The sequence below is a fragment of the Hipposideros armiger genome, unplaced genomic scaffold (assembly GCF_001890085.2).
Source record: "Hipposideros armiger isolate ML-2016 unplaced genomic scaffold, ASM189008v1 scaffold_331, whole genome shotgun sequence".
In the NCBI taxonomy this organism is placed as follows: Eukaryota; Metazoa; Chordata; class Mammalia; order Chiroptera; family Hipposideridae; genus Hipposideros; species Hipposideros armiger.
The window spans coordinates 2,233,517-2,245,854 of NW_017731681.1; the positions used below are offsets into that span (position 1 = coordinate 2,233,517).

Genomic DNA, 12,338 nt, shown 5'->3' on the forward strand with positions numbered 1-12,338 from the left:
GGTCATACCGGGGCTTTTCTCTCTAAACTAAGGGGAAAAGAGGCCTAAAGGGGGGGGGGGCATGTTAATAGAAATCGGCTTCAGGCAACAGGTCGGGGGTTTTCCCTAGAGATCTAGGGACAGAGTTGAAGAAAGGGATAATGACTGGCCTCTGTTTTCCCCAGGCCCCGACACCTCCCCCGCGTTCCTCCCGAAGGCTGCGAGCTGGCACCCTGGAGGCTCTGGTCAGACACTTGCTGGATGCCCGGACATCAGGGGCTGATGTGACCTTCACTGCAACCTTCCTGGCCACCCACCGGGCCTTCACCTCCACTCCTACTCTGCTAGGGCTTATGGCTGACAGGTCAGGCTCATAGGGATCAAGGGTCATAGAGGTATCTGGACTTTCTAAAGCCAGACTATCCCACCAAAATAGCCAAAGACACTGGGGGGTTTGGAAAAAAATGGACAGATAGAATCTCTCTCCCTCCCCAGGCTGGAAGCCCTTGAAGTTCATCCTACTGATGAACTAGAGAGGACAAAAGGGTGAGTGACCCCTGATTCTTAACCTCACAGGCCCCTCTGCCTGAGCTGCAGCTTGACATCTGACCCCTGGCTGATTCCTTTTCTCCCAGGGTAGCCATCTCTGTGCTGTCAACCTGGCTGGCCTCTCACCCTGAGGATTTTGGCTCTGAGGTCAAGGGTCAGCTTGACCGGCTTGAGAGCTTCTTGCTTCGTACAGGGTATGCAGCAGGGGAGGGTGTTGGGGGGGGCAGCGCTGACCTCATCCGCAACCTCCGGTCCCGGGTGGACCCCCAGACCCCCGACCTTCCTAAGCCCCTGGCCCTCCCCGGCGATCCCCCTGCTGACCCCACGGATGTCCTGGTGTTCCTCGCTGACCACTTGGCCGAACAGCTGACCCTGCTAGATGCGGTGAGACCCTGACCTCTGCCCCCTCCATACCCCCTGGCCCTTTACTAACCTTACCCTGGCTCTAGATCCTTTCCTTGCTTCCAGCCCTTCCTGATCCAGTTCCTAGCCTCCTCAGTCCACCCAGTTTTGACTTTTTCCTATTTCCCCTTGGTTGTGACCCTTCAAATCCTGTGCCCCTCTGGTTCCTTGGCCACCTGAGAGCCTCACACCCCTAATATTAGAAGGCTGACCTCTCTTGTCTATGAATTTTAATCTCTGACCTCTTATCCCACAGGAACTGTTTCTTAATCTGATCCCCTCTCAGTGCCTGGGGGGCCTGTGGGGTCACAGAGACCGGCCGGGACATTCCCACCTATGCCCATCTGTCCGAGCTACTGTCACACAGTTCAACAAGGTGGCTGGGGCAGTGGTCAGCTCTGTTCTGGGGGCTACTTCAATTGGAGAGGAGCCTGGAGAGGTGACCATACGGCCACTCCGTCCCCCCCAGAGGGCCCGGCTCCTGGAGAAGTGGATCCGAGTGGCAGAGGTAAGAGAGAGGATTGGCCTTGTCGGGGACCATGATGTGGAGAGAAGGCCCACAGCTTTGGCCTCCTTTTGTGACCCTCACAGGAGTGCCGTCTACTCCGAAACTTCTCTTCAGTTTATGCTGTTGTGTCGGCCCTGCAGTCCAGCCCCATTCACAGGCTTCGGGCAGCCTGGGGGGAAGCAGCCAGGTGGGCAGGATGGGGCATTGGATTGGGTTGAGGGCTGGGAAGAGGGGGTGCCAAGCCAGGCCTGTTCTTAACACCTCCTGCCCTCCATCCCCCAGGGACAGCCACAGGGTCTTCTCCAGCCTCTGCCAGATTTTCTCTGAGGAGGATAATTATTCCCAAAGCCGGGAGCTGCTCCTGCAGGTGAGGCCTGTTCCCTGGTGTTCTTAGCCATCCCTGCTACCCCTCCCACCCCATATCTCCGTGTTCTCTTACTCGCAGGAGGTGAAGGTGCGGCCCGCTCTGGAGCCAAATTCCAAGAAGACCCTGAAGTCTGGCTCCCGCGGTGGGGTGAGTGCCTGGGGGTGGTTGTGAAGGAATAAGGAGTGTGTGTGGGGTGCAGTCTGAGGAACAGAAAAGGAAGGCACGGAGGGATGAGGACATTTCACTGTGTCCTCAGAGGCAATGGGATGGGAAAGTGCGGAGGGATGGAGAGCCCGCAGGTCGGTGGCAGGGGCATCTGACCCTGACCTCTGACCTCAGGGTGTGGTCCCATACCTTGGCACCTTCTTGAAGGACCTGGTGATGCTGGATGCAGCCTCCAAGGATGAGCTGGAGGTCAGTGGTGTGTGTGTTCGTGTGTTCAGTGCGATGACGGAACAAATGGGCCTTGGGGTCAGACAGAGCTCCCTCCCGAAGGGCTGCAGGCAGAAGCATTGAGGACCCACCGGGCCTTGAGCCAGAGTGCCAGGGTTTTAGTTCTGGTACTTTGGCAAGTTGCTCAATCTCGTCGTGCCTTAGTGATCTATAAATGGGAAACTAGTGACAGTGTCTACATTAGTCTGTTATTGTGAAGGTTAAGTGAATTAATATTTGGTGAGTGCTTGGAACATGCCTGAAATGTAAGCATATATGGAGTTTATTAAACGAATACTGGGACCGTGGGCAGGTTCCTAATCCTCTCTGAGCCCTAATTTTCTCATCTATAAAGTGGGCACAATTTCTACCTGAGATATTCAATTTAGAGGATAAGGTAGTGTTCAGGAAATGATAGATGGGAGGTGGTGGGGAAGGGGCGGAGGGGTCAGAGAGGCCCGGTCAAGTGTGTGCACTGGCTATAGATGTGCCGGGAGAGGGGATAGACTCTCTTGGTAGGGCTGGGACTCTCACCCCCTACCCCTTATCCTTGCAGAATGGATATATCAATTTTGACAAACGGAGGAAGGTGAGGAGAGTGCCTGGGTTGGATGCTGGACATCCCTAGCCGTGTCCCAGGAAGGGGGTGAAGGAGGGAGGGAGGGCAAGCCAGGGGTCCCTGGGTTTTGGCTCCTACAGTCTGAGGGCTACGGGCTGCTTCCTAGGAGTTTGCTGTCCTTTCTGAGCTGCGGCGGCTCCAGAATGAATGTCGTGGCTATGACCTCCGACCTGACCCCGATATCCAGCAGTGGCTACAGGGGCTTCGGCCATTGACAGAGGCCCAGAGGTGACTAGCTGGGTGAGGTTTGGACTTCAGGGCTTGGACAGAGTGTGGGGCTCAGTGTGTCACACCCTGACCTCTGCCCATTGTCCCTTTCCCTAGCCATCGAGTGTCCTGTGAGGTGGAGCCACCTGGTACCAGTGACCCTCCTGCCCCTCGAGTGCTTCGACCAACATTGGTCATCTCACAGTGGACAGAGTAAGGCAGTCAGTAGTTGGGAGGTAGCCTCTTGGGGACTTGACTTCTTCCTCTGACCCTCCCAATCTCCTGCCACTCCAGGGTTCTGGGCTCTGTTGGGGGTCCCACACCCCTTGTCTCCTGGGACCGGCCCAGCGTTGGGGGAGATGAGCTATCTGGAACCCCTGCTCCTCTGTTGACCCGGCTGGCCCAGGTGAGCTCTGTTCGTGACCTCTGACCTCAACACTGACCCTGACTCTGTGAATGTTTCTTCTTTGACCTCCCTGCCTTCATGCCAGTCCCCATGTTGTTTGTCCTCAGCACATGAAGTGGCCGTCTGTCTCATCCCTGGACTCCGCCCTGGAAAACACTCCATCCCTGCTCAGTCCAGCTGGCCCCAGCCACCTCTCCCCCCCAGCATCCTCCCCTAGGCCTTCTCGAGGTCACCGCCGCTCAGCCTCCTGTGGTTCCCCACTCAGTGTGGGTGCAGAAGGGACCTCCGGGGGGACTGCATATGGGGGAGGGGAGTCTGGGCCAGGGGCTTCCGATTGTCGAATCATCAGAGTCCAGATGGAGCTGGGGGAAGATGGCAGTGTCTACAAGAGCATCTTGGTGAGGGAGCTGTGTGCTGGGAGGTGGGAGTGAAGGGTGGTGCCTTATCTTGTGGGACTATAGATGTTGTCTTAGGTTTGAACGGCCAAATGGGAGGATGATTCTAGTTTTAATTCTGACCTTTGGGTTTAGTAGCCATGTTTTATTTTGAAGGCTACTTTGCATTAGCTGCTACGTCTTGAACATTTGGTGGCCATAGATTTTCAGAGTGAACAGCAGTTTCCCTACAGGGAAGCAGCCCTATTTCACTGGGTGCCATGTGGGCTGGCCTGTGGAGTATAGGGAACCACCATATTGGGTTTCTCTGTTCACTCTAAAGTGTTGGACATGGATGATTTTTTTTTTTGGTTGGGGATCAGTGGCTGGGGTTGGAAGGATGGGAAGCAGAGGTCATTATGGCCAACTTATTATTCTTTTGGTCTCCTGTCCTGCCAGGTGACAAGCCAAGACAAGGCTCCAAGTGTCATCAGTCGTGTTCTTAAGAAAAACAATCGTGATTCTGCAGTGGCTTCGGAGTATGAGCTAGTGCAGCTGCTACCAGGGGAGCGAGGTCAGAGGCAGACTCGGGAGGAGAGTGGTGCCCACCAGTGGGAATGCTTCTACATCCGGGTGGTTGTTGGGGGAATGACTGTGCCTGACACCCGCTCTCTGAACCTGCAGAGCTGACCATTCCACCCTCGGCCAACGTCTTCTATGCTATGGACAGAGCGTCACATGATTTCCTCCTGCGGCAGCGGCGAAGGGCCTCTACTGCTTCACCGGGCCTTGCCAGTGGCCCCTCTGCCTCAGGAACTCCCCCAAGCGAGGGAGGAGGGGGCTCCTTTCCCAGGATCAAGGCCACAGGGAGGAAGATTGCCCGAGCACTGTTCTGAGGAGGAAGCTTTCTTGGCTCACAGAACTCTTGGCCATACCAGATGTGGGTAGCCATGCTGAATGGTGGCAGTTATGTTGCATTGGGAAGAAATCCAGAATGGTGGCCAACCACCCTGGGGCAGTGAAGTGCCACTGGTTTATCAGACAGCCAAGAGATCCAGCCCTGTGGGAACTGGTCATCTTGGCAATCAAGTTGGATACCTGTGTATAGCTCCCCACTTTCCATGAAAGTAGCACGTGGCTAGTGTTGGAAAAATGGGTCACTTTTGGATTCCTGGCCACATCCTAGCATGCCAGGGCCAAGGGGAGGCCTTGAAGTAGGGGGAGAAGAAAAACCTAGAGGCTCTGAGCCCCAAGGAGAAGGGATGGCAAGTAGATTCTAGTAGGAGTTCCTTTTCCTACTCTGGGGGTTCCTGTCACTGTGACAACACTAAGATAATAAACCAAAACACTACCTGAATTCTACTCCTGTCCTTGTAGTGTGTGAACTAGCTGCTGGGAGTGGGGCTGGGGAGCTGGCTGAAGTTTAGACACCATGGAACACAACGGGGCCCAATGTTTTCTATCCCCATGAAGAGCTAAGCGAGGCGCCGGTGAAGACAGCTTCCTTAGAATGGTTTATTTCTCCCTAGCAGCGTCTCCACCCCTGGTCCCTTTATTTGTGCTTATATTTTTCTCCTTAGTTGTCACAGACGCGTGTCAAGTACTAGCCACCCAATTAATCAGTATAAATACCTCCCCTGGCTGCAAATTTGTAAGAAACAATTTTAGGACAAAGAAATGGAAGAACAACTTTGTGGGCAATGTACAAACTTGGTAGACTTACATCACAAAGCATGTGTTGGGAATTTAAATAAGTCTAAGCTACAGTCGAACAAATTCTAGGAAGAGAGACACTAAAAAGAATTAAGAGAGATGAGCGATGCCAGAGCTATTTGGAAGATAAGAAATCATGGGGGGGAGGTCACCACCTTTTATCCTGGGGGCCTCAGGTTAGAGAATGTGAGTTCTACAATTAAACTGACCTTTCCAACAATTGTTGCATTGTAAATGGCCTTCTCATGTTTCCTAAAGGGGCATGTCAACCATAAGGGAGAGTTGAGGGTTTTATATACAGACAAGAAGGAAGTTTGAGACATTTCAGAATTTAGTCTCAAGAACGAAGGATGGATTATCAGAGATTCTAGTTGCAAGAATTTGGACCTAAGGGAGTAACAGGTGGTTTATATATAAGGTGGAAGGGGCCTGGAGAATGGATGGAGATAATTATGACAGAAGTGGCTGGTCAAAAAACAGCCAGGTGTTTTCACATTTTATTCGCTATAGTATAGACCCTAGAGCTGCCTCGTTCCCTCCCCTCCCCTCCCCCCACCATGGGGTCAGGCTTTCCCAGGAGCCCCTGCCTTTGCTGCCTGGGCCCGCTGGAACTCCTGCTGCAGCTGAGCAAGGGTCTCCCTCTGTTGTTCTGACTGCCGCTCAAGCTCCCGGAGCTGGGATTCATATCGCTTACTGGGGAGAGGCAAGAGACAAAGAAACAAATAACGAGAAATTAGTGAGACTTATTGAGGATGCTGAAGGCAAGAAAGAGATCTGTGGAAAACTTGAGATCTAGGGGAAGAGGGGGAAGTGGGGTTAAAGGGGCAGGGGTTAGAGGAGCTGGGCAATCGGGCTACACTGGAGAGCTACTCTACAATGGTTCCTAAACACCCCTACTCCAGCGGTGTCAGGTGAATCACAGGGTGGTGGAAGAAAGACTCACATTTCAGCTGTGATATAGTCCAGCCTCTTCCCCACTGTGGCCCGAGCCTCCCCCAGCTCCTGTTTGACGAGTACAGGGCCCAGAAGTTTAAAGACCACGTTGGACCCATCCAGCAGGGCCAGTTCCTGATGGAGGGGTGGGAGATACATATTAGAATCATTGCCAGTACAGGTCCCTCCTCGCCCCGCAAATCCCAATTTCTCACCTCCTTCACGATATTATTCTCTGTTAGTTGTGCTTCAAGCTTCTGCCGCCCTGACATGGATTTACTCAAGTCTGGAGGAGGAGGCAGTGTGGGTGGGAGGAAAGACTTGATCAGAGTCAGCAAATGTGCCACCCGACCCCCACAATCCTAGTCGGAAAAAAAGCTGAGGAAGTAAACAAGGACGGGGGCGGCGGGTCAAGGGGGTGGGGAAGGAGCTGCACGGAGGGGCCAGGGCGGGGCAGAAAACATGATCTTGGTATGGCTTTGGGTTCCGAGTGAAGGGATTGGGGCGAGGCTACACCGACCTTGCTCCCTTACCCTTCTGTAGCTGTTGATATTTCTCCACTTCTCCTTGTAGCTTCTTCTGGATCAGCTCAGCCATGGCGGAGACGAAAGCCTGCCGGAGCGGGAAAGGGGCGCTGGGTCTCACACTTTCGAAGGTACCCGAGCTCCCCTTAATGGTCTGGCCTACGAAAATGACAGCACTCTTGAGAGGCAGCCTCTGGAGACACCACAACCTCTCCCCGTCTGGATATCGACTCGACCCAGGTCTCAGGGGGTGTTGGTTGAAAAAAGACCCCAAATCCCTCAAACCAAACCCTGCCGCACTCACGTTCTCCCTTCAGTATTCATAAACCCGGAAGCAAACAAAGAATCCTGGGAAAAGATGCTGCCGGAAGCTGCCTTTGGTGCATGCCGGGAATTGTAGTTCAGACATGTTTAATGAGCGGCGTTCTGCTAAAAAGACCGGACCTGAAAATTTTTAGGCAAGATGGGGAAACGAAACTGGAAAAAGAAACTGCACCTTTTCTTTGGCCCTGATCCCAGACTTGCCTTTTGTTACTCTGGCATAAGGGGCCGCTCTGGAGGGCGGGGTCAAGGCCCGCTCCGCCCCTCAATGGAGAGCGCGCCCTCATTCAAGATGGCGCTTAAAAGGCTTCAGACCTGGTACAGCTCTGATTGGATAAGGGTCGAGGGCTTCCGGGAGGTCCCAGTCAGACTGTGGGACAGCTGAGAAGAGTTTGCACGTGGATCGTCATTTCGGTGGGCTAGATGGAGACAGCCCCCAAGCCGGGCAGGGATGTCCTGCCCAAGAAGGACAAACTTCAGGCCAAAAAGAAGGTAGAGATATCCCTGAGGTGGAAGGGAAGCTTTCAGCGCGGGGTCGGAGGGGCGGGGCACGGGTAACGGAGCATCTGGGCTCCTGATCTGCCTGCCCCCTAGAAACCGCGGCGATACTGGGAGGAAGAGACCATTTCAACCGCGACTGGAGCCTCTCCAGGGCCCCCTCGTAAGAAGAGGAATCGAGAGCTCCGGCCTCAGAGGCCAAAGAACACTCACACCCTAAAGAAGTCCCGCATCGCCAAGAAGCCACAGGCCCTGAAGAAATCCCTAGAATGGAGGAATCCGGAGCCTCAGCAGATCTTGTCCGAGGTGAGCCTGGGACTTGGTAGGGTGGCGGGGCAAGTCGCCTTGTGCTTTGAGAGTACGAAAGTTGGGGTCAACCCGAGCCTGCATACGAATTGCCTCCTTGCTGTCCCAGGCCCAGGACCCATTCCCTGGCCCCGCCCCCGTCCCTGTGGAGGTGGCTCAGAAGTTCCGTCGCATCGACAAATCCAAAAAGGTGAGAACCAGCCTGAAAGTGAGGTTACAGGCAGGGAATGTCTGGAGGTGGTTGGATGCAGGCGGGACCAGGTGGTTCTCCTGTGACCCCACATATTCTCTGGTTCTTTTCCACCCTTCCCTCACCAACAATGTTATAGCTGCCATATTCTAAACCCAAAACCCGAAGTCGACTTGAGGTGGCTGAAGCTCAGGAAGAGGAAATAAGTGTCAAAGCTGCTCGTTCTGAGCTGCTGCTTGCTGAGGAACCTGGGTGAGTGGCTAATTGAGGCCTCTCCAGCCCCTGCTTTATGGGACTGTCTTTTCTCTTTTTACTGTTGGTACAGCCACTTTATATTCAAAAGCTTTACTGCAGCCCTAACATTCATTTGCAGGTTTCTGGAAGGGGAGGATGGGGAGGACACAGCAAAGATATGCCAGGCGGACATTGTGGAGGCTGTGGACATTGCAAGTGCAGCCAAGGTGAGCCTGAGGGTGGGAAAGGGGCCGATGAGTTGATTGGTGGTGCAGACCAAGGGAAGTGGCGACCAGAAGAGGGAATTACTGAAGTGAGCCAGTTCTTCCTTTTTTTTTTTTTTTTTAACTCTTCCCGTTCCCAGCACTTTGACTTGAACTTGCGGCAGTTTGGACCCTATAGACTGAATTACTCTCAAACTGGGAGGTAAGGTTGAATTCCAGTGACTCCTGAACTGGGATGTGGTCATGGTTCCTTAACCACTTTAGCCATACCAGTGCCTGTGTGAGTTGTGGATGTGGGGAGTGTCTGGTGATCTGCTTGCATGGGAGGATGAGCATATATAGTGACATCTCTCATCTCACCTGGAGAGGAGTGGCTGGTGTGGGGTCCTCAAATGGTGAGGGTGCTTCCCTGCATTTATACCTGCTTGTTCTCCACTTTCAACAGACACCTGGCTTTTGGAGGGCGCCGGGGTCATGTCAGCGCCCTTGACTGGGTGACAAAGAAGCTCATGTGTGAGATCAACGTTATGGAGGCGGTGCGGGACATCCGGTCAGTGGCCTCTCTGTCAGCGGTCAGTGGGCGTGAGACAGGTCATTCCTGATTGAATGACAACATGACCCCCTTTTCCACTAAGCCACTTGTCCCCGCCCCCCAGGTTTCTGCATTCAGAGGCGCTGCTAGCTGTCGCTCAGAACCGGTGGCTTCACATCTATGACAACCAGGGCATTGAGCTCCACTGCCTCCGCCGCTGTGACCGCGTCACACGGCTTGAGTTCCTGCCTTTCCACTTCCTCCTGGCCACAGCTGTGAGTGGCTGTGCAGCACAGGGGTTGGGTGGAAGCCCCTAAGAAGACTGCTCCTCCTCTGGGACCTTGGTAGAGGGAGGACAGAGGGCAGTCAGGACTCATTCTCTCTCTCTCACAGTCAGAGACAGGGTTTCTGACCTACCTGGACGTGTCAGTGGGGAAGATCATAGCAGCTCTGAATGCTCGGGCTGGACGGCTCGATGTCATGACCCAGAACGCATATAATGCCGTCGTCCATCTCGGACACAGCAATGGTCAGTCCCTGGCTGAGCTTCGACTCTGGCCATCCCCACCTGCTTTTCTTCTATATTTGTACTTAATGAATCCCTTGATGTTGTCCTTTACCGCCCTCTCTTGTTACCTCTTGGTCTTGAGGCCCCATCTTTCCCAGGTTTAATCACCTCAGTGATCCATTAGTAACTTTATGTCTTCTCCTCTGACCTCCAGGTACTGTGTCCTTGTGGAGTCCAGCTGTGAAGGAACCACTGGCAAAGATTCTGTGTCATCGTGGTGGGGTCCGGGCTGTGGCAGTAGATTCTACAGGCACGTAAGTCACATGTTTGGGCGTGAAGTGCTGAGGGTCATAGCAGGGCTGGACGGTGTGGAAGGCAGTGTGCCTTTAGGACCACAGAGCCTGCAGTCACACTGCCTGAGTTTAAATCCTGGTGCCACCACTGACCAGCATGTAAGTGTGGGCACATTACCTAACCTCTGTGTGCCACACTTTCCTCACCCTGAGACTGGGAACTTGAGAGTCTAGCTCAAGGGTTAGCAAACTTTTTCTTTAAAGAGCCAGATAGTAAATATTTTAAGCTTTCCTGGCCAAGAGGCCAAACTGAGGGTATTATGTACGTACTTAAATAATAAGGGAGAAAACAGTTTCACAAACTTTTAAGCAATGAAATTAAATACATAATAATAATTGAATGTAATATTTTTCACATATAGGTCTACTAATGGGAAGAATTGGGTTCCTGTTATTGAGGATAACATTTTGCTTAATTGAGGTTCAAAGTTAGTGTTCCAAATCATTAAACTTGGCTGCAAATGTTTATCTGTTAATGCTGATCTGTAGAGAGACTTGGCATATTTTATCTTTGGAAATATCTTTTCACACAGACAAATAATGAGTTAGGTGGTCTGCAAGGGGCTCAAATGCTATCAAATTATCATGGTGTCAGTGCAACTTGTAGGGTGCCAGGCAGCAGTGCATATCGATCAGATGCCACACACCGTGTCTGTCTTGACCAGTCTACTGTGCTCTTGTAACACAAAAGCAGCCACAGAATTAAGTAAATGAATGAACGTGGTTGTGTTCCAGTAAAACTTTATTTGTGAACACTGAAATATGAATTTCATGTAATTTTCATGTCTCGAAATAATCTTGATTTTTTTTTTTTTTTGCAACCACTTAAAAATGTAAAAACCATTCTTAGCTCATGGGCAGTACGGAACTATGTGGTGGGTTGCATTTGTTTGGCAGTAGTTGCCAAGGCCTGGGCTGAGCTCATAAAGCTAATGTTATAGACCAGGGGTTGGCAAACTTTTGAGACCGAAGAGCCTCCAGGGGTCTGCAAACTGCGGCTCTCCAGCCACATGTGGCTCTTTGGGTATGTACATGTGGCTCTGAATTAAAATTGAAAACGAAAATAAAACTATCATAGTTTCATTTATAAAATTTTTAAAGGATATTATTCACATAATGGCGATTATGTAAAAATATATTTATGGCTCTCGAATAATTTTTACATTGTTGTGAGGGACAGGATTGGCTCTTCCAGAGGTTGGCAAACTTTTGAGATGGAACGTATCTATCACGTCCCGCGTGACAAGGGCTGGGGGGCTCGAGGAGGGGCAGCTACAGGTTAAGAAATCACGAGTCAAAAGTAGAGTTTCTGCGGGCCAGGGGTCTCCTCTCTGCAGACAGAGAGAGCGAGCCCTGATACTGGCAGGTGAATAACTTTTATTTACAACTGTCACAAAGAAGTCAATTTGAATATCTATACCCAGTTAATTGATTCGATTAGACCGGCAGCTGCTTCACTGAAACTCATTGTGATCAAGCACGAGTTGTGCTTTCACACAAACGTGTGATCCCCGGGATGGACTCAGCATTCCAAGACCACCAGATAAGGAAGTTTTACCAAGACCATTCCCTCAAGTCTCAGCATTCCAAGACACTTCCTTATGACTTCAAAGGATCAGTGCACAGGAGCATTCGAGTCAGCAGACACATATCCAAAGAGCCACATGTGGCTCGGCGAGCTGCAGCTTTCTGACCCCTGTTATAGACATTACAGCGAGTTAGCGTGGTGCCTAGTGAATAGGGAGCTGTGTGTTGTCATGTTAAAGGTAATTGTTCTTTTTACACCTGGCTGGAGATGCAGGGCCTAAGGGTAGTGAATCTGCTTTGAATTTCTGTTTTTCTGCATGAGTATTTGCATTTCACAGCTGTTCTGTTTGATTTGTATGTATGTGTGGATCTGGCAGACAGTTTTTCACACAAATTCCTGTGTGTTTTCCTCTAATTCCTTTTATTTGTCAGGCCTTCACTGGTCACCTGCTGTGGGCTGGGCTCTGTGCAAAAGTTCTGGGGGTATAAGGATGAATTGGCCATTGGGCCTTCGCTGGTGCAATGTTCCAGTTCCACTTTTACAAAAACAGGTAGCAGTAGTTTATGGCCAGGTGGTACATTTACGCACTGTGATCAGAAATTATGGTGAATGTTTAAATTAAAAAAAAAAA

The 12,338-nt window shown here is 51.7% G+C and overlaps 3 protein-coding genes across 4 annotated transcripts in view; 2 read left to right on the forward strand and 1 right to left on the reverse strand.

The window, feature by feature from the left end:
- Positions 1-5,200, forward strand: part of RGL2 (ral guanine nucleotide dissociation stimulator like 2) — an 8,054-nt gene extending 2,854 nt beyond the window's left edge. The window contains exons 4-18 of the mRNA XM_019660849.1: positions 165-343; positions 475-525; positions 615-912; positions 1,187-1,438; positions 1,522-1,625; positions 1,721-1,805; positions 1,884-1,952; positions 2,145-2,219; positions 2,794-2,826; positions 2,963-3,084; positions 3,181-3,276; positions 3,358-3,469; positions 3,577-3,867; positions 4,303-4,417; positions 4,528-5,200. Of these exons, the coding sequence (XP_019516394.1) occupies positions 165-343; positions 475-525; positions 615-912; positions 1,187-1,438; positions 1,522-1,625; positions 1,721-1,805; positions 1,884-1,952; positions 2,145-2,219; positions 2,794-2,826; positions 2,963-3,084; positions 3,181-3,276; positions 3,358-3,469; positions 3,577-3,867; positions 4,303-4,417; positions 4,528-4,739 (2,094 nt within the window). The 3' untranslated portion in view covers positions 4,740-5,200. The remainder of the gene's footprint in view (positions 1-164; positions 344-474; positions 526-614; positions 913-1,186; positions 1,439-1,521; positions 1,626-1,720; positions 1,806-1,883; positions 1,953-2,144; positions 2,220-2,793; positions 2,827-2,962; positions 3,085-3,180; positions 3,277-3,357; positions 3,470-3,576; positions 3,868-4,302; positions 4,418-4,527) is intronic.
- Positions 5,201-6,037: 837 nt separating this feature from the next.
- Positions 6,038-7,410, reverse strand: PFDN6 (prefoldin subunit 6). 2 transcript variants are annotated; one of them, XM_019660870.1, is made up of 5 exons: positions 7,318-7,410; positions 7,023-7,101; positions 6,705-6,775; positions 6,500-6,624; positions 6,038-6,249 (listed from the first exon to the last, which is right to left on the reverse strand). In XM_019660870.1, the coding sequence occupies exons 2-5, from the start codon at positions 7,084-7,086 to the stop codon at positions 6,120-6,122; spliced, it is 390 nt and encodes a 129-aa protein (XP_019516415.1). In that variant the 5' UTR covers positions 7,087-7,101; positions 7,318-7,410; the 3' UTR covers positions 6,038-6,119. The 2 variants fall into 2 exon arrangements, with proteins under 2 accessions (XP_019516415.1, XP_019516414.1); XM_019660869.1 differs by having other exon boundaries at positions 7,023-7,172; positions 7,318-7,358.
- A 4-nt stretch (positions 7,411-7,414) lies between these two features.
- The window catches only part of WDR46 (WD repeat domain 46), an 11,045-nt gene continuing 6,121 nt past the window's right edge, over positions 7,415-12,338 (forward strand). The window contains exons 1-10 of the mRNA XM_019660863.1: positions 7,415-7,826; positions 7,929-8,138; positions 8,248-8,328; positions 8,468-8,580; positions 8,702-8,789; positions 8,927-8,988; positions 9,232-9,336; positions 9,443-9,593; positions 9,712-9,847; positions 10,041-10,140. Of these exons, the coding sequence (XP_019516408.1) occupies positions 7,758-7,826; positions 7,929-8,138; positions 8,248-8,328; positions 8,468-8,580; positions 8,702-8,789; positions 8,927-8,988; positions 9,232-9,336; positions 9,443-9,593; positions 9,712-9,847; positions 10,041-10,140 (1,115 nt within the window). The 5' untranslated portion in view covers positions 7,415-7,757. The remainder of the gene's footprint in view (positions 7,827-7,928; positions 8,139-8,247; positions 8,329-8,467; positions 8,581-8,701; positions 8,790-8,926; positions 8,989-9,231; positions 9,337-9,442; positions 9,594-9,711; positions 9,848-10,040; positions 10,141-12,338) is intronic.